Genomic DNA, 26,753 nt, shown 5'->3' with positions numbered 1-26,753 from the left:
AGGTGTTGTTCAGACTGATGGCTGATGGCACAAACAGGCCCCTCAAAGGCTTCGAGGCATGTGACTGGATGAGTCTGTGGTTGGACGTGTTCCTGAGCTGCCTCAGTTTGGCATATAGAGAGTAAGAGATGGATTATCCATGGTAGCAGCCGAATTTCCTCTCATGTTCTTCTCAGTAACTGCCTTCACACGCCACATTACTGAGTGGCCTTCCTGACCAGTTAATTATGTTGGTTTGTGCCACAGCTGCTGATGGCACCTCCCCAGCATACCACAGCAAAAAAGATGACACTAGCCACCAGAGACTGGTAAAACATGTGTAGCAGCCTAGTGCACACATTGAGGGACAGCTATCCTTTCCTGTAGATTGTCTGACCAGTCCAGTGTGTTGTTTATTTGCAGCCCTAGGAATTTACGTCAACCATCTCCACCTCTTTTCCCATTTCCCCCTTGCCTGTATGTCAGGTAGTACGTAATCCATGCATAATGATGCCATCACTATGACGATATCATGTGATGTCATAAGGATAACATCTTGTCATAATTATGACATCATGCCAAATCAGTCATCAGGCCATAGTTATGACATCACAAGGATGTGATGACAATCATCAGGGTGATCTTGGCATACCTCTTTGTGTATCCACCCCAAGTTATGCTGTTTAATGACCTTTTCACGGAGTTGCTTGGAGTGTTCTTTTGTCTTCATGGTGTAACTGTAACCATGAATATGACTAACCAGTGACTGGACCCTCAAACACAGACATCTCTATTCTACAGTTACATGAGACACATTCACTGCACTCAGGTGATCTCCATTTCACCAGTTATGAGACTACTAACACCGATCGTTTAAATGGGGTTAATGTTGATGCAGTCAATTATTGTACATTATATATTTTTGTTTAATTGAAAAAATCATCTGTAAATTGTATATTTTGTGTATTTTTTTGTGTATTGACCAGTGTTCCATTTATAAAAGCAATAAAAGGGGGAAGCAGTTAAAGGGATGAATAGTTTTTATAGGCACTGTAGATATTTAACTCAGAGAGAATAGAGAGTGCCCCTTTGTCTTTTTTGACCTTTTCATTAACACTATAACCATCATTAAGAAAAAGATCTTTGAGCCATGACGTCTCGTTTCAAAATCAGCTCCTCAAAGTTTTAAATCGTCTCTCTCTCTTTGAACCCCTGCCAGATTATTTAGTGGACTAAAAAGAATTTTCATGGTCCAGTCTGTGTGGTCGTTGATGACGTAAGGAAAGTCTTGGAGGTGATCTCCTCTGACTGGTGTTGGCTCTCTGCTTCCCTCTCAGGTCCTTGTCTGAGGAGAGACTTGCTGAACTGGATGCTGGCCACATCTTGCGAGCAGGGTCACCTGGACGTGGTCCAGCTGTTGGTCCAAAGCTATGATGCAGATGCCAAAGACTGTGCCATCCATAGCGATGAGTTTGCAGTCATCAACGGACTGCCTCTCTATGCTGCTGCAAGAGCAGGTAGGGAGACACACGGGAATACACTCCAGACTCCATCAATACTTGTGTATGTGGGAGACGTCAAATTACGGCGGCTCATCGATCTTGAGTGTTTTTGTCTCCTTTCCATTTTTTTTTTGTTTTTTGCGAAGGTGTTGTTTTGTGTTCAACAATATACTCTTTGTTTTAACAGTTACTTGCATGATGTTAACATCCTTTGAGACTGTTTACCTAAAAGAGGAATTCGCTCATATAAATGTTTCATTTCTTTGTTTTATCTTCTCCTGTTTACACACTCTTAGTCCAATATTACTTGTTCTTGATATTTGAATGGGTCATTTTTCAGCATGCAAAACTCCATATTATATTCATCTAGAATTTCAAAAATTACCGTCTTAGACGATGAAGGCCAGACATGATTTATCAACAGATATTATTTAATCGAGAAGTTTTAGACATTTGACTGATATCTTAATATGAATTATTGATTTGATTTCAATTTTCCTCTTGGGAGGTGGTGGCCCTAATATGAATGAAACGTCATTAAGATTCCGCTACACTGTAGAACAGATCCTGTCTCCGTCCTGTGGGTGTCCTCTGTCCTTTTGGCCCCAGGTAATTCCACCAGGCCCCAATTGTAAACTAGTTTGAGGTGTTAAAAGCTGTCCTTCCTTTGAAGTGGGCGAACTCTGCAGTGTGGATCACATCATTAATGTTTTATGGCTGACACTTGAGCAATCAGTTTGTTTGATTGTACCTAAGATGACTTTGTTGTGGGATGTAACAGTGCTGAGCTGGGTCTTCTCCATAAATAACACTGTGTTTATGATGACAGTTTTAGTTTTAACAGCTAGCCCCTGGGCATTGTCCAATATGCTCAAGGCACTGTGGACTTTAAATGCATTCTGCGACTTTTTTTTCTCCGCCTGACCCACAGGGCAGTGCGGAGAGTCGTCTCTGTGCTCCTCTGATTCACAAATTAAAGACTGGATATTAAGAGTGTCGTTTCTCTGTGGTTTCAAAGCAGATTTATGGAAATAAATTCATGATGGACTTGACCTGTACTGAGGAGTACAATCTGTGACACAAATGTGGGGTTGATGATTGTAAAGTACCTTAATTACTTCTATGATCTGGGTCACAGCCACCACTGCTGCAAAAGGGCACACATTTAGTAAGCAGTCCAAATCAGTGGGCTAAACGACAAACACCTTAATCGCTCACTAACACTAACATGCACATGTCTCTTTTATCTCATGGAGCATCTCTCCCTCTATGCCACCACTTCAACTGTCCAGGAGGGCTCACCTTACAATTTGAAAATATCTGGCCTAGACAAACAACCATTGCTCACTTCCATGGTCTGATTTCCTCGTATGGCTGCTGTCAAAACTGCAGTGAGCATATGCTCATATGATTTGAGTAGTAGTTGAAGTTCAAACTGTAGTCTTGACTGAAACTGCTGTGATACAAAGCTGAATGCTGTTGCTGAACAGACTTCTGTATGTACAACTTCAAGCTGCCTGCAGCTTTGTGTTTTTATTTTTGTGAGTAATTTCTGTTCATAGGAGAATTTTACAAATAATGCTTCCTTTCTCTCTCTCTCTCTCTCTTTGTCAGAATTGTAAAGGGTGTAGTTGTCTTTTTGGAATAGAGTTTATTTGACTGGACAAAAAAACAGCAGGTTCATTTTGAGCATCACATGATTGCTAATAAATTTATCCATACAGTGTATGGTAACAAGTAGTATGAGATGACACAAAATCACTAATTCAGAAAGCCATCAGGACTATGGTTGTCTACAACACATTGAAAATATTATTTTTTGGTCAAAATATTTTTGTATCTCTATCTGACAGAAGCACAAAATAGAGAAATATAAAGCCATGTATTTGCAGAAGTACAGATGACAGGTACTGAGTGAAACCTGTCCAGTGCTGGTACAGTGAACAAGGTAAGCGGTGGAGTAGCGGAGTGAGTAGTGTGCTCTGTGTTGCAGGTAATGAGGAGATCGCTCAGTTCCTGCTGCAGAATGGAGCAGGATTCTCCTCTTACACTCTGATGGACCATCCAGCTTTCAGCAAACACCTCCTCAGACTCAAACTACAGGAAACCTCCACCGCACAGGGAGAGGAGGTATGTGTTCTGGAAATCTGTCTCTGAAACAATAAATGTGGGGGAGTGCCATTGTTAGGTTGTATATTTGATATTGTCTGTTCTTCCTGTTTAGCTTTTGACCACAACAATGAATTGTGACCTGGCTCTGCAGGTATAGATCTAATAGATGGGTATCTAAATAGCATCTTTGTAAAGATGCGGGCCCATGTAAGCAGTAGAAAACATGGCAGGATTGAAATAAAAAGCAAAAACACAAAAACATGAGGAGTTTATATTAATACCATTAACTTAATGCATCATAAAAGTGATTAGTGTGATGGATGTGTAGAGATAAGGTTTTTGACTTTGGATCAGTTTTTAGGTGCAGGCAAACTGAGGAAAATAAATGATGTATGTAGGTTTATAATGTATATCAAATAACTAAAAATGCCCTTATATAAGCTATCATGATATGGTGATGATGACTTTTAGCAGCACACGCGTCCTTGTTTGATGGTAAACTGGAAACCTGTCTATCAAAATAAAATGCATGACATAACACTGAAAAACAAAAAACTGAAACAAAGTGTCTTTGACAAAGTCTTCTTGTTTTCAATTCATCTTGACTAGACTGGAATATAACATTTCTGACTTTTAAAAACGAAATCCAACTTTGTGTTAAGCTTCAAATAATGTGTGCTTATGAATGAAACATTTCAACAAAAATAGTAATACGAAAATTACAATTAAGTACATGGAAACACAATAAAATGAAATATACGTTTGCCTCATGTTATCAAAAATAAATGTGATTAATCAGTTGTGTCTGTGTGCTTGTGTGTGTGTGTGTGTGTGTGTAGGCTGTCAGTGTGTGTTGGAGTGGTCTGCAGCTGCCGTGGTTGGAGCTTGACTGGTTCATGGATGTCTCATCACGTATCACACACCTGGATCTGTCTTCCAACAGCCTGGCCGCCCTGCCCTCTGTGGTGCCCTGGGGTCTCATCCGCCTGCAAACTCTGGATCTGTCTAATAACCTCCTGAAAGAGCTGTCAGCTGCTCATACCTCCCAGGAGGTCATCTGCTCAAGGTAAAGACATCCAGGCTAGATGCATTTGAGACAAATATATTTTCACACCAGGACACCAGCAGCGAATCCATGTACTCCATCTTGGACATGATGGACGTCCTCCAGTTAAGGAAGTGCAAAGGAATGCACATTTTCTGTCCACATTGTGACATAAATCAGTGTCTAGTTCAGCTGGGTGTCCATTACAGATGTCTCTGCGAACTAGTTTACTAGTAAGCACAGTGAAGAGGAACAGGCATCTTCCATAAAAGTTCACAGTGGTGAAAAGTTGTACTGAAATTAAGTGAAAGTCTGAAGCCTGAAAATAATCTGGTGGATCAGTGTATGAAAGAAACAGCCAGCTTTCACCCTCTGAGCGTTTCTCTCTGTCCTGTGCTTCAGTTTACGGCAGGTCAACCTCTCCAGCAACCAGTTTGCCAGTTTGCCTCTTGGACTTCTCCATCTGACCCACATCCAGAGACTTTCTGCTGCCAAGAACCAACTCACAATCCTGTTTGACATCCCCACCAGTACGTCCCAACTCAGCTTATATCTAGCTATGTATTTTGAAACGAAATTTGAATATGGATTTTATATAGAGATAAATAATATAGAAACTAAACTGCAGTCAGTTGCCTATCAAGGTCATTTTGAAAGGGTTGCATCAGAACAGAAAGCTGTGCATCAGCAGTAGTTTTGCTGGCGTTTTTTAGGTGTACTGGACATACAGTCCTGGTTAAAAGTGTATATATACTTGTTAAGACCATGCGCAGTATATCATGACAAAGTTCAAATGATTTTTTTAAAAATATATTTGATCAAAACATTTGTTTTGTTTACTGAACGAAGTAACTGGCAGCAGATAGAAAACAAACAATAATGAACAGACCACAGAACAGAAACAGAAGAAAAAAGGATAGACGGTACTCAAAATATATGTCAAATAAGCACAATGATAATGCCCAGTTACACTGAACTGGAGAGCTTAGTTGTCTATTATTTTTGAATGCGAACCCTGTAACACAGGGTCCACATGCCTAATTCACAGAGAGTCACTCTACTCCAGAAGGAATCATGGTCCTATGATAAGATATTTCCCCCATGTAGTTTGGTAGAGGTCTAGCCAATTTACCGCCCTGTTTGTCAACTCCTCATCGGCTGCCACTACACTTAATTGGACATAATGCCTTTTCTGGCACGTACTTTCCAGTAGAAGGGTCTCTTATCTACATGTTTTTTTGCCTGAGTCTCAAGAATCAGTGAGTTCTGATTTGCACTGCGGTTGTGTTCTTCTCATCCCTCGCCACTCGGTCAGCTACAAACTGGATCGGTCTGCGCAAGCTGGAGGAGCTTGATGTGTCTGATAACTGTCTGACCAGTCTGCCCACAGCAGTCGTGCACTGTTTGAAATCCTTGAGATTTTTCAATGTGAGCAGGAACAAACTGAGCACCTTCCCTGACCCCTGGGCCTGTCCGCTGGTAAGAAACCAGATAGATCATCGTCCACTTCCTGTTTGTCATGTCTGCTGATTTCACTGATTTTTTCTTTTAATCAAATTAGCATATTCCAGTTGCTGTTGCCCATGTTCTCTGGGTATTACTGTATGAAGTTTGTTTGATGGCCTCGTTTAGTATAATTGTTTAATAGTGTACCTAATTTGCCTTCTATGGGCAAGTTGATTTATCATGTCTGGATTGTTGCAATCTATTGTAAGTCAGACATTCTGTTTGTCGGATAGAGTAAAAACTGTTGGAGAGGTATTTCTGCCATGCCAATGATAACATTTTTCAAGAACATTCAGCTGGGTGTTTTTGAACATATGCATTGCATTTTGTTATTGCATGTATGTACACATTTCTTTTATCATTGTTATTGGGCAGGAGAGTCACAAAGTATTGTGATACAGACAGACATCTTGTTGTTTTTGGTCTTTCCGTGGGATTCGTTTACAATAAGAAAAATGTGAAACCATACTTTAAGAGAGACATTAGGCAATGGAATGGAAAATTATTTGTATGGCTCAAAAGCACAGTTCAAAATCATTATCTTCTCCGACCCATACCATGGAAAGTCAGGAGAATTTTCGTAGTCCACAAAACATTTCTGGAGCTTCACAGCAACACAGTATAGTAGCATCTCCTTGATAGACTGTAGGTAGGTGGGGTCTTGTTTTGAAATATAAATGTACAATGGAAACTTAACAGCTGTAATTATTGTTGGGGCTTCTGTACATCACGGTTAAAGTGTGTCGCTGATGTGACCAGTTAGAATTCAAAGTGGTGATGAGGTCTTAGAATGTATGGACGGGGTCTTAACAAAGATATCAAAATGTATTAGATTTAACTCTAGGATCTTTGAATATACCCCGGCCTGGGAAATGGCAGCTTTTCTCGCCACTGTCACCAAGTGAAAATGCTACAACGCTGTTTTGCTGTGAAACTCCAGAAACATTTTGCGGACGATGAAACCTTCTATCAAGATGCGTAGAGCAGATAAGGACTGATTTTCTGGTTTTGGTGCAACTATACAACATATTTTCTGTTCTCTTGCCAAATTTCTCTTCAAAAGTAGAAACAAAAATGATGGAGTGGCAACTTTCAATGCATTATCTAGATTATATGTTGATATAGATATGTGTTACTATATTTTCCTGTGCAGTATTCAAAATCACAAAGTAACAGCTGAAATTGACATTCTTCACATTGCAGCTGATTAACATGTGTATAACCGCAGATAAATATTCTTCTTCCTCTCCCTGTACAGAAACAATGCAAAGCCTCTTTCAATCTAATTGAGAGTCTTCCGAACACTATCTCCATCTTCTGGAGGACCCAGCTGCAGGAGGTGGACTTTGCTGACAACAGCCTGAAGGAGCTGCCTTCATATATCTTTGAACTGGAGGTAGGAGCCATCACCTGGATCTGTTATTCCACATCCGTGTCAACACCACACTGAAATGCCATAAATAACTTAAAAGCTCTGTTCCGTTCCATTTTCTTTCTCCAGGAGGGTTGTGGAAATAACAAAAAGTCTATGGATGAAACAAAAATAGATACATATAATTGAGACAAACACAGTAGACAGACTCCCCTGTGTGATGTATAAAGAAGCCACCAGATGGCACTGCTGCGTTGTGGTGGGCTCCATGTTTGGGTCATTGATTTACATTCTTGTTGTGCAGCTCAGACGCACCAGGAGATAGTTTACAAGTTAGATGTAAAATATTTATCTCACTCTGCCAACACTAACGATGGAAACATTTTGAGATTGCAGGAATAGCAGTCCAAATAAGTCTATTGGACATTAGCAATGTGCCAAGGTAGGAGCGCGAGCAGAGAGGTGCAAAACCAAACTTAAAAGGAGAAAGCAGAAAGAGTAAAAAGCCCAACACTGTACAGGAAACTGTGGCTTATGATTGTGATTTCAGATTAAACCATTCGTTCATTTAAGATGTCCCATTCGCCAGTTTCTCATAATTACACGTGGAATGAAAATTAAAAGTCGTACCATGTGCAGAAGAAAATATTTGTCTTAAATATGGGTTTGTTAGGTGATTTCCAGTCAGAAAGACATCACGGCCTGTGGTGTAAGCTTCCTCTTTATCTGAATGAAACTCACCCACAAGTGTAGCAGAACAGGTTGTCATATGTAACAGGTTTCCCAAGGGTGTTGCTAATACTCAGGATGTCATCATATGAATACCCACACAGTTTCTTTCATCAAGTTGAAACAAGCAGTTTCGTGCGTCAGGATGCAGTTTGGTTTCTGGTTAGATTTGCTGTTTTCGCCGTTTTGTGTGTGCTTGTTTAATATGATATCATTCCTATTTCTTAATGTTCTGTTTGTCCAAGTAACTAGGATAGTGCCTTCATATTCAACGGTCAGATACAGGTTACACAGTCACGCCAGATTTCCAATATTTCGTATTACCTCTTAGTAAGAGAGTTTGTTGAATTTGCCTTTTAAATCTTGTACAACCAAACCTCACAGAACAAAAGATGAGAGATCTTGTATTCGGTAGCACAAACGTGTTCTTGCATGAGGCCAAGTCACCTATTTGTAATTTTCATCATTCAGTTGTACAAGATTATTTAGGAAGCTACTCTTGTGTCCCTGTGGTTGGCTGTAGTGCTCCATGCTTCACTATCAGTCCACTACAAACTACGTTAAGAAGACACGATTCATGATATTTTGCCCACAAGCGATTCTGCGATAATCGAAACATTGCAAGACAGTCACTTAATGATAGATCCAAAATCTGTCAAACTAGTGAAAACAAGCATAGATGAAACAGCATTAGTCATCTTTCCAGTGTAAGACGAAGACTGAACTGCCAGTCAGCGGAACAGTTCTGGAGTTAAAATGTTTAAAGGAACGACACTATGGCTCACACAGTTCTTCTCCTCATACCACAAAGAGTCAGGAAGTCGTGACTCCGGTCAGGCAAATTCTCTGTGGTATCAATATGTCCCACCCCTGATATTAATTGATAATTTGTAGATGTATTTTATTTGTATAACCGGCCATAGAAAAGCCACTGGGATTGTTCTGACCCATACTTTCATACAAAAAAGTATTCAGTGATTAAATGGTATATTATTATTATTGTTATTGATATTATTATTATTATTATTATTTCAGAACAAATATTAACAATTAATTGAAACAATGAAACTAGATGATATCTGTAATAGAACTGATTCATGTGAGAAACCACACGTTCATCCTGAGCTCAGTGAATTGTAGTCACGATGTTCTTATCAGTCTCCAAGAAATCTGACCCATGATCAGGTCATCCAGCTGATTGTGTGGTTTAGACCATCTCACCCCTCCTCCCACTCTTCCCCCCCCCCCCCCCCCCGCCATCAGGGCCTGGTGTCCTTAAGATTATGTGGGAATCAAATTGTGACACTCCCAGCCCCCGAGAAGTGGAAGTGTTCTCGGCTCAGGACCCTCGATCTTTCCAGGAACCAGCTTGGCAAGTAGGTCCACACACATACATGTGTTTACACTGTCTGTTGAAATCAGCTGTCACTGAACAACTCATTCATCCTCAACGGTGTTAGTTATTGTGTGAAGAAACGTGCAGTCTTAATGCACATCACAGTATGTCGGCCATTCAGTCAACAAGTCGGTGATAGATTTTTTTTCTAGATAAAGACATGCTCATAAATATTTCTTGACAACTGCGTCATGTTAAGCTAAAACACAGCTCATCCTTTTCATTGCCAGTGCACTTCTTTGACTTGACTTGTTACTAAATCTCAAATTGTGTCTTTTAGGACAGAGGAGGAGCCCAAAACCAGGAGGCTGGCCTTCCTCACTACATGGCACAGAAGGGATCCAGATCCAGGTAGATCTGATTGACTTACATGGAAATAATTCAACCCTACATACAAATAAACTTAACGGTGTGATAAAAGGGTTTCTGCTTGCTACTTATGATGTAGAATTTCGAATTTCGAATTTAGGGATAAATTTAGGGAATTTAGGGATTTTAGGGACAACAGTCCCACTTACATATTGTTTTTCCCATTATTTAAGCCCTTCACTGGTATGAACTTGTGGTTGTCATACTTAATATACATTCAAAATTTCTCAGTATTATTATTGTACTGTTATCTTGTCCTTGCAATAGTTTTAACACAACGTGTTATGTATGTGAGACTTCTCTATCCTCTTGAATATTTAATCTTCCCGCAATAACTTTTTTTTTTTTATCTTCCTCTGTTCATTTGACCAATGTGGCTGTCAACAAAACAGCCTTCCTTGTGAACTGACCCATCTCCAAACCTTTACAGACTGGACACACTGGATGTGTGTACAGTGTGCGTGTCAAGTGAGGCTACTGCATCACATCATCTAGAGATCCGGATTCTAGCCTACGGTGTCATATGCATGGTTCAAAAATCGGCCACAAAACAACCTGTAGACAGTCATATGGACATCATCATGCAGTACTGCAGCTGCAACACCGTCTGTGTGAACACAAACAGGCGGGTGAGCAGCAGCAGCCACCAGGCAGTACACAGGCGTCCGGTGTGTCCAGCCTGTTACTTCAAACTAACCTTTTGATATTTCGAGCTTTGTTGGAAATAAACAGACCTGGGAAGAAGACCTACCAGCTTCAAATCATTCATGTGTTACATACAAAATACAAATGCATACGAAAACATCTGCACGACCAAGTATAATTTTAACCCCACTGGCTGTTTAAACATTATGATTTTTGCTGACTTCCCTAAACATTCACAGCTGGGTCTGATTGTGGTCCTGGAAATCCACCATGGGTCTTGTTCATCTCCGACATAATGCTGTCTGATCAAACACATCGTTATCGTGTAACAGCGTATTTTATTTGTATTCGTATTACACAATGTTTCACATGCTGTGTCAGAGAGATACCGTCCTGCCAGGAATTCACTTCTCAGGAAGTTGACTTATTTTCCTTGCTGGAAATGTTTGGCACAGACGAAGCCAAGCGAGTCCAAGTCAGCTCCAGGGCTTGCTACATTCTACTGAACCTAACATAGTGATTTGCTGTGTGTATGTAAGCATGCATGCTTGTGACAATCTCCGTTGCTCTGTCTTGGCAGTGTGTCCCATAGAGTTTTCCATGATTCTGCGGGATTCACTGGAAGTGCTTTACTTGAACGACAACCAGCTTGAGTGTGTTCCCCAATCAGTGTGCGGTCTGCACAGCCTCACTGAGCTCTACCTCTCTAAGTGAGTTCCTCTGCGCGTCTGCCAACCGTCACTTGCACATAGCTGTCGCTCTGTCACACCGATGATATATCAATGCAGTGTATGTCCGTTTATACATAAATCCCCCCGATCTCTGGTTTTCCAGCTCTTCGTTCACTGACAGATGATCTCAGAGTTGCAGAAGCTTTAGAGTCGGATGGATTTCTCTGCAGGGGGCACTCTCGTCTCTGTCAGTGCTCAAGATAAAGATGTAAAGACATTACAGTTACTGGACGAATGATCATTTTTCTATACACTAGCCAAGATTCTCTGTAACCAACACTGGGGGCCATATCCACCAGCACTCCTGGACTCTCAGAGCTGGCAGGCAGCATGTCAGCACTGTCTGTTCCACAAGAACCAGATTAAATGTAACCTTTTTTAGCCGTAATGAAGTACATGTTGAAATGAACACAATTCTTATTTAGAATTGCCAATTTTCTGCATATTTTCAGCTCTTCTACTTTTTATAAAGCCCGTATACCCATATACTGTATTGCATTTGGATGAATAATGTGAATAAAACAATGTAGGCAGTGGCAGACCAATTCTATTGTGGAGTTCAAAGGGTTAAGTACAGAAAAAAAAAACCCTTCTCAATCCCAAAACATCTTCCTCCCTGGGAACCACTGCTTGTTATGAGGTCTGTCCTCCTGCTACAGCTGTTTGCAGCTGTTTTATACAAGAAACAAACACCCAGAATGATTGAATAGTTTAGGAAGTCATGGATTCACAGTGTCCTGTTGCTGCCAAAAAATGACTTTCGCAACATGTCTGTCTGACTTCAGTCAAAAATGTGTCTATTCTTGTTTCAACAGTTGAATAAGCTTCACCATGTAGAATGATGCGTGTGAATAGTTTGATATTAGAAGGCTGTTTTTCACATTCAACGCTCAAAATGTACTCTGTGTTTACTGGAAATCTGCTTTTAAGAGGCGCACAAGAAATTTGACATTGAAAAATGAAATAGTGATGCTGTGAAGTTAATTTTTGGAACAATTTTTTCACAATTGCTCCCTACACTTGTATTTTTTTTTTTTGCTTAATGTGTTAGTCGAAATAGAGACAAAACACACACATAAGACAAATTTAATGAGACATTTTACTGATAGCATTTATCTTCTATAGTTTTTGCAATAACATTGTTACTGTGAATGTGTTTGGCCACAGTAATTAGTAGTAGGATAGTGAGATCTGACATTGTGACGGCCCTTTTCGGAGGCCAGTCCTGCTCCAATAATCAGCATATACACGTGTGATGTGGAATCCTGAAGTGTCCATTGCACATACACCGATAATGGAATTTACCGTGTTGTAGAATTCATCCATAGTTTACTGTTTCCAACATGTCTGGAGGGGATGTGGGTGGAGGGATCCTGTTTGCCAATAGTTCAATCCGTCAAATCAAACTGTCAAACTCATCACGTTACTCAAAACTGACGTTTGGATGGTGACCGTCTTTTTTTCTTTAATACAAACTGCTGACTCATGTTGTCTCACCTGCTCTGGTAACAGTAATCCTGGGATCCGGGACCTTCCAGCGGAGCTCGGACAACTCTCCAACCTGTGGCAGCTGGACATTGAGGACCTCAACATTGCCAATGTTCCCCAGGAAGTGAGAAAAGAAGGTACTGTCCAAATATCTTTAAGGACACTTTCAAAAGAAAAGGACCTCTTCAGTTTGAACAGCTAACAAAACACATGGAACATGGTGGTATCCCGGGGAAAAAAGACATAAAGTAAGAAACTGGTTAAGGAACATAAGCAGTCACACAAAGCAGTTCATCCAGAATAACTAAACCTCTTTGTTTGGAGATCTAACTGACAGTGAACATGTCTCAGATGTTGCTCATCATCCTTCATTCCACGGGAATAAACTTCTGCCTCAAAGACTAAGTTGAAGCAGGCTGTGGCTCTGTAAACACTGATGGATGTTTTATAGACAGTCTAGATAATAATCTTACTGCTCATGGAACATGGAGCTTATTGTTTTTTCCCCCCTTCTTTCTCAGCAAGACAATTGTATTAAGTTTAGCCATTTCTGCATCATGGGGCTTTTACATTTTCTCCACACAAGCTACACACAGAGGCACGACCGTAAAGAATGAAGGCTCAACCCCCAACAGACACATTCCAGTTGTTGGGGTTTACCACTATTATTCATGAAGAAATAATTAACTGGAAGCAGAAATATTCCAGACATTTAATGCCTCAGCCAGATCAGAGCACATGGAGAAGTTCAGTCATATGAATAAATCATCTCTGGTCAGTTTTGTCCGTGAGTCCAAAGGAGAGCCTTTCATTGCGGATTTAAATACATGCAGTTACGCAATTTAATGAAGCTTTCCAGCACAACATTAGAGGAGTAATGGCTTTTATCGTCCATGAGTTATTATCTTTTAAGTGGGAGGAATGCGTGTGAAGTTGGGAGTCCTTGTTGAATCCTCCAGCCACCCCTTCCACGGCCTCGTGACAGAGAGAGTGGGGTGGACGTGAGGTGGCGTTGTTGGTGGATGTTGTTATCACTGGGACAACTGGAGCAATGCGCCTGTCCTGAGGGCAGGTAAGTGACGTTGCGGGAGAGCTGGAAAGCGATGTCCTCTGCTTCCTCCAGCTTAGTAGTTTTAGCAGACTGTTACCAGTCTCCGTCAGGGGAGTTGGAGGCAGTCTCTTAATCCCTCTCTGCTGAGATGATGGTCGCCAGCTTCCGTTGCTCTGCCTTTTCTGTGATGACATGGGGCCTCAGCCTTCTGTTGAGCCACTTGCTTCATCTCAAAAACCTTTAAATTATTTTCCAAAGCTCAGGTGTGTCAGCGAAACGTTTTCCAAGGTTAGGCCAAAGGCGGAGGCCATTTCTGCAAGGTCCGCACTAACCTGCCGAGAGACGAGCTCTCTCTGGGTACTGAGCTCACCAGCATCAGACCAAGCCACCACAGACTTTAATTCATCTGTGATGATGGATTGCAGCACTCTCTCATCAGAGTCCTCACTGATACCAGTGAAGATTCGTGGCAGCTGGCTGAAAGAGGATACGCAATGTGATGACATTATGCAGATCTTTGCTGCACGTAATCACAGTTTGCTCAGATGTCCAGTTGTTTCAGCCTGTCAACTCATCTGACTAGACACAATGTAAAGGAGTGGAAATTAAATATCCGTTTGTACAGTTTCGTTGTAATGTCATTTACAACACCCTGAAATAACAAATCTTTATCTCTCTGATTTGTTCAGGTCCTGCTTCTGTCCTGGCTTTCCTCCGAGCACACCTTCGAAAGGCAGAGCCTTTTAGACTGCTGAAGATGCTTGTGATTGGTCCAGCAAGGCAGGGTAAGACCACGCTTCTGGAGATTCTACGGACAGGCAGGGCGTCCCCCTTCCAACTAACAGAGCACAGCATCTCCACCTCTACCTGGGAGCTGGACAAACCCAACGGAGGCAAAAACAACGTGAGAAAAACACAAACAGCAACAACATGCATATTCTGTACATTCATTGCATGACCACACACACACACACACACAGACACACACAGACCAACACTACATGGTCTGTATTATTTAAACCCTAACAGATGGAGGGTTTTTTTTTTAACCAAAGAAAGGTGAACTTTTGAACTGAGATTAAAATCTAGTGATTGCAGTCTGACAATCACTAGATTGCCGACTCTGATTAGCTTCTTGATTTCTGTGTCTTTCTTGTTCAGAAGTGTAACAGACTGTTCAGTGCTGAGAGCATTTCCAACCAAAATCACAATAGGTCATTCCTTTCCCGTCACAGTGACTTTGAGCCATGCCAGCAGCAGGCTGGTCTGTCTGTCAGTCGATCCACCACTTTGGTCCAGACTAAAGAGTGCCGAAGTCACGGCCCTTCCGGTTTGCCCTTTTGGAAAAAGTATGTTTAGCATGTATCAATCGAGACAAATCATTTTTTGATCCCGCTTGAATTGTCCCATGAATTCCACAGTAAATTTTAAATACTCAATATAAAAGCTGATTTTTCAACTTGACAAAGTTGTAGTTTGTCATAAAACTAATAAAATATAAGACTGTGAAAGTACATAATTATAAAGTCTACACAACCAGCAGTTGCTTTAGAGATGTTGTCTTATTGAATGCTCACCAAACCCATAATTTAAACACTGTAGCGCAGGTCCTGTATATATATATGTATATATATATATATATATATATATGTATATATATATATATATATATATATATGTATATATATATATATATATATATATATATATATGTATATATATATATATATATATATATATATATATATATATATATATATATATATATATATATATATATATATATATATATATATATATATATATATATATATATATATATAATATACATACATTATATAGCTCTCAGAACTGAAAAACCCTCCTTTCTTTTTATACTTAACAAAACAATGCATTCTTAGTTTGTGTAGATCAGTTTGAATGAAAATAAAAAACAAAGGCAAGAAGGGGCATCTGCGTGATCAGACAGAAGGGTTGCGTTTGCATTCAGACCTGCAGAGGGCACCCTGTTGACACAGTCAACTGGTCAAATTAGGATGAGGCAGGAAGGACGCATAGCTAGCAAATTAAAACATCAATGTAGTTGAAAAGTACTCTCAGAAATCGCTTGATTAACAAGTCTTAAGCCCAAATTTCTATTTCTTCATCACTGTTTCGATATCTTGGCTCGGTCCTACCCCTCAGTCGCGGCGGCTTCTCTCAGGGTCTTGCACGCCACTGTTACAGAGTCAACGAGTTCATAAGCCAAAGACCATAATCCTTTTATGCAAACAGGCCAAGGTCTAACCACTCAAAGTTTATGCTGGGCATCATTCAGTATGATCAACCATTAGGGAAAACTAACACAATTACATGTGTGCGATTAACTGGAATTTCTTTTACATGCCATTAAAGCCCGAATTAATGAGCACTGCGAGCACGTGCAACATTTATTAATGCATCTTACAGTGAATCCCGGAATGCGTTCACACACCAGTTTCATCATTTAATGTAATGAGAGAGTGAATTCTGCTGCCTGTTTTATGTCATCTGGCACTGCACGAGTAGTGAGGGATGGACTGCTCTTTGCTCACATGCTATATGTAAATGGATGTAATGGATGTTCTTTTATCCATACAGTTGATGTAGATAAACATAAAAAACATCATGAGCGACTGTTGCTCAAACTGTTACTGTAGTTTTATAAGGCAGGTTTGTTTGTTTGTTTTTTTTCATTCCATCTGCTGAGTCCATCCTCAAGAACTTAGAATTATGTCTGACAATGTGTTTGTTTATTAGTCAGATAATGTACACTATATTACCAAAAGTATTCGCTCACCCATTCAAATGATCAGAATCAGGTGTTCTAATCACTTGGCCTGGCCCCAGGTGTATAAATTCAAGCACTCAGGCATGCAGACTGTGAAACAAGACATTTGTGAAAGAATGGGCCGCTCTCAGGAGCTCAGTGAATTCCAGCGTGGAACTGTCATAGGATGCCACTTGTGCAACAAATCCAGTCGTGAAATTTCCTCGCTCCTAAATATTCCACAGTCAACTGTCAGCTCTATTATAACAAAATGGAAGCGTTTGGGAACAACAGCAACTCAGCCACGAAGTGGTAGGCCACGTAAAGTGACGGAGAGGGGTCAGCGGATGCTGAAGCGCATAGTGCAAAGAGGTCGCCGACTTTCTGCACAGTCAATTGCTAGAGAGCTACAAACTTCATGTGACCTTCAGATTAGCCCAAGTACAGTACGCAGAGAGCTTCATGGAATGGGTTTCCATGGCCGAGCAGCTGCAGCCAAGCCACACATCACCAAGTGCAATGCAAGGCGTCGGATGCAATGGTGTAAAGCACGCCGTCACTGGCCTCTAGAGCAGTGGAGACGCGTTCTCTGGAGTGATGAATCACGCTTTTCCATCTGGCAATCTGATGGACGAGTCTGGGTTTGGAGGTTGCCAGGAGAACGGTACATTTCAGATTGCATTGTGCCAACTGTGAAATTTGGTGGAGGAGGAATTATGGTATGGGGTTGTTTTTCAGGAGCTGGGCTTGGCCCCTTAGTTCCAGTGAAAGGAACATTGAGTGCTTCAGGATACCAAAACATTTTGGACAATTCCATGCTCCCAACCTTGTGGGAACAGTTTGGAGCGGGCCCCTTCCTCTTCCAACATGACTGTGCACCAGTGCACAAAGCAAGGTCCATAAAGACGTGGATGACAGAGTCTGGTGTGGATGAACTTGACTGGCCTGCACAGAGTCCTGACCTGAACCCGATAGAACACCTTTGGGATGAATTACAGCGGAGACTGAGAGCCAGGCCTTCTCGACCAACATCAGTGTGTGACCTCACCAATGCGCTTTTGGAAGAATGGTCAAAAATTCCTATAAACACTCTCCTCAACCTTGTGGACAGTCTTCCCAGAAGAGTTGAAGCTGTAATAGCTGCAAAAGGTGGACCGACATCATATTGAATTCTATGAGTTAGGAATGGGATGGCACTTCAGTTCATAGAATGAGTAAAGGCAGGTGAGCGAATACTTTTGGTAATATAGTGTATATAAGAGATGATGATTGAGATATCAGATTAATTAAAGTCATTAATTTCACAGGAAAAAAAAAAAATTGTCCTGCTCTCTCCCGCTTTGTTTTACTTTACCTAGCCTTTACATTCATCTGACAGCTTTCAGGTCCGACTAACTCTGATTGGTCAGCTCACAGTCCCTACGCCGGCACAGCGTACCATTTTTTTGCCTCCAGTAAAAGGCACTACTACCATAAATATCGCCACAAGTACCACTTCTAAGCCAAAGATGTCACCACCTCCCAGATTAAAGAAGGAATATGATCCATATTAACCTCAGCCGCACAGCCTCACCCAGCAGGCCACTAACTTTATAACGGTCTGTATATGGTGTTGGCACGTTCACTGCTGGGTGCTAACAAGCCCTCAGGAAGAGCGGCAGGCTTTGAAGCTAGTTTTTGTGGAGCGGTCTTTAGTTTTTTAATTACGTCACGTGATAGGATAGCAGCACCACACGCACAGTTCTTGGCAGAAATAGACCAGAAAATGATCTAGAGAGTCATATTGACCACCGTACCAGCATTTCACTACAATTTTTTCATGTCTGTACATGTAGAATATGTCAGACTTTCTCTCCCGCCCTCTCGCACCTTGTAAATTGCCATGATATATACATAACAGGGTGCATGTCTGAAAGGGTCTTCTGACTCACATCTGAGAGGACATGAGAGTCAGCCAGCCGTTACCGGGAAGCCAACCTCATTTGGAGCCCCATGAAATGGTTTCATATGGTTCATGGGTGAGTCTCAGATGTGGTAGTATGCAGCATGGGGGCCCCACAGGGTACGGTGCTCTCTCCCTTCCTTCTCACCCTCTACACATCGGACTTCACACACAACACTGTGAACTGTCACCTCCAAAAGTTCCCGATGATACAGACATTGTTGGATGTGGGTCCGAGGGGAACAAACAAGAATATAGGGAGGTCATCAACGACTTTGTTAACTGGTGTGAATGCAGCCACCTGCATATAAACAAGAGTAAAACAAAGGAGATGATGATCAACTTCCAGAGGAAGACACCACAGATCACACCAGTGAACATCCAGGGTTTGAACCTAGAGATGGTGGTGACCTAGAGACAAACTGGACTGGACTGACAACACTGATGCCAACACTTCCTTGTACAAGAAGAGCCAAAGTTGACTCCATCTGCTTAGGAGACTGAGGTCCTTTTGGGTGCAGAGGACATTTTTTCGAACATTTTATGACACTGTGGTAGCATCAGTGCTTCTTTATGTAGTGGCCAGCTGGGGAGGTAGCAGCATGGACAGGGACAGGAAGTGACTGAACAAACTGGTTAAAAGGACCAGCTCTGGTCTGGACTGTCCACTGGGCCCCAGAGAGGTGGTGGGTGACCAGACAGTGGAGGCCTTAGGAGGAGAACATTCATCCCCACAACCATCAGACTGTTTAACTCAAGCACCACCTGAATTATCACTTTCCACTCTGTGTTTTTGTAAATATCTTATTTTTATCCATTTATGTTTTAATTAACTTCATGCGTATTGGTCTGAAGCATTAATTGCACCAGCTTAAATTGTTTCACAGTTTTTAATTAACATCCTATACATAGTTGTATAAGTTGGTACCTTGATGGACATTTATACCTTTGATAATCATTACGAAGACACATTATTTAACAGCTACCTAATACTTATCATTGTATTAATAAGTGTTAATTAATGCCTCTAACTGTATTAATCAAGGTCCGATAAATATCCTGATCAAGTGTTAGAGTTACCACTTAAATATAGATATTGTGTCAAAAACATAATTCTAGTAATTAAAAAAAAACTAAATAAAAGATAAAATAACAAGCTTTTGTTTCTGGGAACATACTATAAAATTCAACTTGAACAGTCTCCATCAAAACGTGTCAGTCATCTGGCTACAAAGCTGTGATGATTGACATGTTTTGATAGAGGTACTAAAACTGTGGAGCTCCAGTCTGTCCATTGGCCAAGTGTGTGGCCATGCTCACCTTTATGGCCGTTGTTGTTGATAGAGACGCTGGAGCAGGAACAGGTGGCCCAGCAAGTTTGTATATAGCTTCGATGGAATTTGTCTAGGCTTACCTTTTCCCTCTACCGGTGTCACCAAGAAACCTCCTCAAGACATTTTTTTTTTTATTCCTGACACATCACGTGCTCGCTCATCAGCGCCCTGTTTAGAGTTAACTCGGTTGTCGTCTTGTTACCCACAGAAGAACTCGGTGGTTTTCAACGTGTGGGACATCGGTGGTCAAGCCAGCATGTCCACAGTGAACCAGTGTTTCTTCACTGATAAAGCCCTGTACATGCTGATCTGGAACCTGGCTCTGGGAGAGGAAGCTGTGGCCAACCTGCAGACATGGCTGCTCAACATAGAGGTGCAACTTAGCTCTCACGCGCACACACACACACACACACACACACACACACACACACTCACGCACACACTTTAGTGGATCTGCTGAGAACATGCTCCAGGTGTTTTTCAGTGTTAGGGTGTCAGAAAGTGAAAGGTGTGACTGTGAGCATGTGCCAGTGCTGAAAAAAGAAATGATGGGAGGAGTGGTCTCATCTCTAGAGAAGTCATTTGGTTGTCGCACCATATAAACCAACCACACACAGATAGATGTCATCTAAAAGAAATATGATGACATCAGAAATGTTGAAAGCGCTTACATAATTTCACTCAAATGATTCACTAAGGCCTGTGTACTAACTGTAACATATAATGATGCCTTTATTTGCGCTCTTTGCTTCTCACTGATTGATGTGCATAGTTTGAATAATAATCAATAATGTTTTAGGGGCTCACTAGAGCAATGTTTTCCTCTGTTGTAACTCTGTCTTGTCGAACATTTTTGCTTTGGACCTACCTTACCTGCAGGCTGCTGATGAGAGCCTGTATCTATCAGTGTAACATTCAATAGGACAATATAACACAAGATCGTTCTCAAGAGTGAACGTAAGGGTTCAAAAGTCTTAACTAAAACTAAAGAGGACACAGCTGTCAAGCCACTGACATTAAAGTGAAGATGTGATGCAGCTCGCAAGTAACCACATAACTGTGATCAGATGCAAAGATTTACCCTACGTCTGAAAAAGCTATTCTTGCTTTAGTAATAAAAGCCACTTTATCTGCCATCTTTATCTGTACAAATTAAATCTGTGTATTTTATTGTTTTCTATGTGCAATTTGATTATACATATTGTCAGCGTGCTCCAGTCCCTATTTTTCACTTGGAAGTTTTCTGTCCTCAAAATTGGTGTGGAGCAGCCGGATTCAATGAGTATGGTAGCTTATATTCCATATTTTCATTCAAAAGCAGTTCAGTTCTTGTGTGTTGTGGCTTTTAGGCACGGGCGCCCAACTCAGCAGTGGTGGTGGTGGGAACACATTTGGATCTCATCGATACCCGGTTTCGCACTGAGAGACTGGCCACACTCAGAGCTTATGTTCTGGCTCTTTGCCGATCCCCATCAGGGGCTCGAGCCAGCGGCTACCCTGACATCACCTGGAAACACCTGCAGTGAGCGCACATCTCGCATTTGTTGTTTGTTTATTTGTACTGCTGCACCATTTGTGTAAGCTTCATGCCAATTGTGTCACTAGTATCAGCCTGACAGTAAATCCGGCTGTATAGTTTGTGTTCATGTGTGCGTGTGTGTGTGTCTCGGTGCTCAGTGAAGTGTCCTGTAAGACTCTGGAGGGTGTCGATGGTCTGAAGAAGCTGATCTACCAGGTGGCTCTCTCCATGAAAGACAGCAAAAGCTCAGCCTTTGGCAGTAAGCTGCTTGGCAGACTGGTGAGTGATGCTCCACACTGTGTGTCACTGTTTGGAGCAACAGAGAAAAACTACTGAAAACGTACAGCAGTACTTGCATACATCCCTGTTGTTACATCTGAGTTAGTTATATTTGACTCAGTAGTGTGGAATCAGAAGTGACGTCTTATTGTTGTGGCTGTGAGATGTAGCTGAAAGGCACACAGACAGAAACAGTAGTTTCCAAGGTGGGTTACTGTAACTATTTTATAAAAAAGCCTCCATTAGATTAGATGATAAAGCTGTCAAAATGATCAAACACTTAAAATCTTCCTGATGTTATTCTGAAGTGCAGACAGATGTTGACCTTCGTCTCCCCCATCAGATCCCCAGGAGCTACCTGACACTTCAGGAAGCAGTGATAGCAGAGAAGCAGAGGCGAGATGGTGAGGGAGAGGTCCAGTACCTAACTGATACCCAGCTGGACTGCATTGTCGAACAGAACCCTGAAAGTGACATCAGAGACTATGAAGACCTGCAGACGGGTACTGAAACTTGTTCAGCCAACACATTTCAATGTGACAGTAATGAGTTTGACTTGTCAAAATACATTTCCATGTACTAGCGCAATGTTTTTTGAATGAGCTTGTCACCGGTTGGTCACGAACAAAAACCTGGAGACATACGAGGAGAGGAGGCACTGCACCCAGGCACATAATCACCATCCAGCAGCAAAAGAAATGAATTACAGTACTTTCATTACTCAAGGGTCGTCTCTGTTAAAGGTGCTTTAAACAACTCCAAATCCTCCTCAACTTCATGTCTTATCTTTTGTATTTAGCACATGTAGGCACAGAAACTGAGACGTTGTGATTAGACAAGCAAGCAGGCCTACAACTTGGAGGGATTTGCTGACCATCCAGTAGCTTACTTAGCTTCTGTGACTGCACACAGCTCTCAGAAAGTACTCACACCCTCCCTCTCTAAGAAAAAAAATAGTTGGGTAATGTGGGTGAGCCAGACAAGACCACACACCATTTTTTTGAAGACATCTTTCGAAAAACTTGGAGTCACATTCGTGAATATTTTATGACTTTCCTCTGTTTTTTTTTTTCAACCACCTTCAGCCATTAGCTTCTTGATAGAGACGGGGAACCTGCTGCACTTCTCTGACACCAGCCACGGCCTGTGTACTCTGTATTTCCTGTGTCCTGTGTGGCTGTCAGAGTGTCTGGAAAGGATCATGCACCTCAAGTCGTCTCAGTCTGTGGCCAGGAATGGAGTGATCCGAGTGGAGGACCTCAGGGTAGGCTGACATTTCAGAGAAAAAAAAGAGTGGTTGTCTGATTTCTCTTGATAATTTTGATACTGACTTCCAGTGGTGATGTCTATGATGATGTCTGTTGTACAGATGCTATTGGTGGGAACAGGGTTCACCCAGCATACAGAAGAACAGTATTTCCAGTTTCTTGCCAAGTTTGAGATTGCTCTCCCTGTAGCCAACAACAGGTAAAATATTGCTTTTATACTAGTTGATACTAAATTGATACAAATACAGATTTTCGCTTAAGTTTTGCTGTATAATTGTGTTTTATTACACTACACAGCATATGCTACATACCTAACAAGTAACTCTGTATAAACAGGTAACCAAACTTAAGCTGCCACTTGAAGACGTAGTATGTGAGACTACAGCATTAGTCAATGAAAATGACTAGCCTTTTGTGATGTACTTTATTCAACTATGTCTTTACATTATTCCAAATGATTCCAACAAAGTTCAAACCAGAGAAATACTCAAACTCACTCAAGGTGTAATTATTTGGTTGCCTGTCACGACTTGCAGAGTGTATGTGATGTTTTGGCATATGCGTTTTAAACTGGGGAATAAGACCAAACTGAGTGATCACAAGTGAAACACAGTACTAAGTCTTAGAGAGATGTCCGTTGTGTTACCTCTGTAGCGCTAAGCCATGCTAAATAGCTTGCCTAGCAGCTTACCTGTTCTACTTCTGCATCTGACCTCTGGTCATGCCACAGTATGTTAGGCATGCTGGTCCTGCAGTGATCATCGGCATCCACTGATGTGTATTGACTGGTGCACAATGCCAGACTGAGTGAATACACATGACAGATAACGTTTACAGTCCACTGTAGTCATTCATGCTGTGCGTGATCGCCAGCTAATGTAATTGGCCACAACAATGTGACTTCAGTCTTCATTCCTCAGAAGTTGAGTAGTTTCAACGTTCGCCACAGCCAGCTGTGTTTTTTTTTTTCTTTTCTTTTTTTCAGAACACACACAAATCCACATTTTTATCCCCAAAGTTAAAAAAAAGAATGTCTAAGCTCTCCATCCTTATGTAAACAGAGCAGAATTTTATGTGACTCTGGGTGTCACATCACATCAGACCAGAAGGTCTGGCTCTACACTTGACTCTCATCTCCATAGCTGGCTGAGCAGCATATCCAATGTGAAAGCAACAAAAACGTCCTGGCAGTAGCACCAAGCAGCCATCATCGCTGCACTTTCTTCATTTTCTAGTTTAAAATGCGTTCTTCATTTTATCATTTCCTCTTGTTGTAGCTATTTGCTGCCCCACCTACTTCCCCACAAGCCAGCCATGGACATACATGGCTTCCGCCAGCAGACCAACAACACCTTGCAGCGCCTTATAAAGATGAGCTTTGTTCCTGCTGGGTTTTGGGAGCGCTTCATCGCCAGGATGCTCATCAGTCTAACAATGATGGACCTACAGGTAGTGAAATCAGCAGACTGTCAGCATTCACCTGTTGCACTTATATTCTTTCAGCTTTTTACATTCGTGGCCTGAAATGTTGTGTTTGTGCAGTCATTTGAGCCTAAAAAAAACACCAGGAGCCAGAGCAGCAGGAACTCTGTGATCTACAGCTTTGCTGGATCCCAGCAGAGGAACCGCTGCAGCACCTTCAGAGTCCGACGCAGCAAGACCATCTACTGGAAGGAGGGGCTGCTGGTCACTTTTGATGGAGGTTACCTCAGGTCAGAGCCGGGGCTTAGAAGGCCAGTAATGAAATAATACAAATGCTTTAGTGAGGAAATAAAGAGGGTGAGAATGGAATGGAGCTTCGGTTAGATTTAGAGCCACTTCTGAATCGGGATAAGTACACCTGAGTGAAAAGCCTGTGAAGGCAAACAGTGGGATGGAGGAGGTATTCAGTCAACTTCAAAGGGATATACTGGAACACACTGGAGGTGAGGAGGGTCAAAAATTCTGCAGATCAACTGGGACATCACAGGGGATTTCTGAAAAATGCTGTTGTTCTTAGGTTTTAATCCAGCAGAACAAATAATCTTTGTTCAAAATATGCACCGAACATATTACTGTGTGTCTCAATGTCTTAAGCCGCCTGATATATGATATATATTACATTTATATAGCAGTCTCAGTGCTTCGATTTAGCATGACACATAATGTATGAAATGAGAAAAACACATCTGTAAAATCTAAAATATCTAAAATAATTGCAACTAATCAAAGGGAAGTCAAACAGCTACTTGTTCCTGCTGCTCTTGCTTGCCCCACATCAGCTGCTGTTTACAGGCTGATAGGTGAGGTGTTGAAAAGTGGATGAAACTTCCAGTGAAACCAGGTGATGACGTGTGTTTGTGTCTCTGCAGCGTGGAGTCATCAGTTGTCAACTGGAAGAGGAAGAAGAGTGGAGGCATCAAGATCATCTGCCAGTCAGAGATGAGAGATTTCTCTGCCATGGCCTTTATCACCGATCACGTCAATTCTCTGATAGAGCAGTGGTTCCCTGGTTAGTGCACTGCTCTCTGTATGTACAGAGCTGGTTGGCTTATATATACTAACATAAGTACTAATTTGTTAAATGAGACTGGCCCAACTCTTTGTACCATTATGATGTGCAACACATTTAGTTTCCAGCTCTGCACTAAGCAACAGATGGCTTACATATCTTTTGTCTCTGTTGTAGCTTTGACAGCCAGTGAGAGTGATGGGAGCCTCCTCATAGAGCAGTATGCCCCCTGTCCCATCTGTGCCTCACTTGGCCAAAAGAAGCAGACCAAGTCGCCAGCCAGCCAGCCCAGCCAGTTGGAAGAGAGAGGAGGAAGCGGAGAAGATGATGGAGGAGGAGGAGGAGGAGGAGGAGGAGGAGGAGGAGGAGCTGCAGGAGTACATTACTTTAACATGGAGGACTGTGTGCTGGCTGCAGTGGAGAAGGAGTATATCATCTGTCCTCAGCATACTGACCAGCCAGTCAACCTCCAAGAGCTTGTCCCAGAACTCTTCATGACCGACTTCCCAACACGGTAACACATCACCATTTGATGGATCATTGTATTTTAAAAAACTGAAACTTGTGGAAGCGTTGGTTGGTGTTGGTTATTTGTGGGCCCGACTGATAAAGTTTCTCTTTATTTAATCAGTTGGATATGAATGAAAGGCAGGATCCACACAAGCAAATTTAAGATGGTATAAAATTGTATTAGTGTATCAAATTATGTTAGTGGAAATTTGCTCAGTGTTGTTTTGGGGTGAGCTGAGTGGAGCGGTGTGCACAGCCACTGCTCAGGCCAGCTCTGGAGGAGAGAGTGGGGTGTAGAGCCGGACCCTCTGGAGGAATTAACACCCAAGGCAAGGAAACAAGGACATACAATCTTGTGTGTGAGTCAGATTAAAGATGTCAGGAATGACATAAACTATCTGACTGGAACATGTTTTTAGTACTCAGCCATGTATATTATCCGGAACAACAGTAGGGTGTATATGTGAAAAGCTGTGAAATAGTGGTCTATTGTAATTTGTAGATTCTGGATTATTATATATCGGGTTTGCAAGCACTGTGTGGATGACCAAGGACTTGACAACATTACTAGGTGGATTACTGGGCGGATACAAAGTGGTTTATTCAACAGTTTTGGTGGGTGGCACAACACCTGAGTTCAGGCCACACATAAAACCACATTAAAGCAATTTAAAATCATTAAAAAGTCCCAAATGTT

At 41.6% G+C, this 26,753-nt stretch overlaps 1 protein-coding gene and 1 pseudogene across 2 annotated transcripts in view; one reads left to right on the top strand and one right to left on the bottom strand.

The window, feature by feature from the left end:
* The window catches only part of lrrk1 (leucine-rich repeat kinase 1), a 78,077-nt gene that overhangs the window by 20,836 nt on the left and 30,488 nt on the right, over window positions 1–26,753 (top strand). For both annotated transcript variants that reach the window (XM_037095742.1, XM_037095745.1), the window contains 21 exons: window positions 1,317–1,496; window positions 3,475–3,611; window positions 4,433–4,659; window positions 5,041–5,168; window positions 5,954–6,117; window positions 7,403–7,540; window positions 9,509–9,621; window positions 9,922–9,992; window positions 11,236–11,365; window positions 12,899–13,011; window positions 14,615–14,829; window positions 20,198–20,362; window positions 21,339–21,511; window positions 21,667–21,787; window positions 22,131–22,290; window positions 22,873–23,051; window positions 23,157–23,254; window positions 24,333–24,504; window positions 24,598–24,767; window positions 25,407–25,546; window positions 25,724–26,060. In XM_037095742.1, the coding sequence (XP_036951637.1) occupies window positions 1,317–1,496; window positions 3,475–3,611; window positions 4,433–4,659; window positions 5,041–5,168; window positions 5,954–6,117; window positions 7,403–7,540; window positions 9,509–9,621; window positions 9,922–9,992; window positions 11,236–11,365; window positions 12,899–13,011; window positions 14,615–14,829; window positions 20,198–20,362; window positions 21,339–21,511; window positions 21,667–21,787; window positions 22,131–22,290; window positions 22,873–23,051; window positions 23,157–23,254; window positions 24,333–24,504; window positions 24,598–24,767; window positions 25,407–25,546; window positions 25,724–26,060 (3,331 nt within the window). The remainder of the gene's footprint in view (window positions 1–1,316; window positions 1,497–3,474; window positions 3,612–4,432; window positions 4,660–5,040; window positions 5,169–5,953; window positions 6,118–7,402; window positions 7,541–9,508; window positions 9,622–9,921; window positions 9,993–11,235; window positions 11,366–12,898; window positions 13,012–14,614; window positions 14,830–20,197; window positions 20,363–21,338; window positions 21,512–21,666; window positions 21,788–22,130; window positions 22,291–22,872; window positions 23,052–23,156; window positions 23,255–24,332; window positions 24,505–24,597; window positions 24,768–25,406; window positions 25,547–25,723; window positions 26,061–26,753) is intronic.
* Window positions 13,776–14,453, bottom strand: LOC119017645 (annotated as a pseudogene).

This window comes from Acanthopagrus latus, chromosome 4, assembly GCF_904848185.1.
Source record: "Acanthopagrus latus isolate v.2019 chromosome 4, fAcaLat1.1, whole genome shotgun sequence".
In the NCBI taxonomy this organism is placed as follows: domain Eukaryota; kingdom Metazoa; phylum Chordata; class Actinopteri; order Spariformes; family Sparidae; genus Acanthopagrus; species Acanthopagrus latus.
The sequence above is the reverse complement of the archived record's forward strand: the minus strand, read 5'-3'. Positions and strand labels throughout refer to the sequence as shown.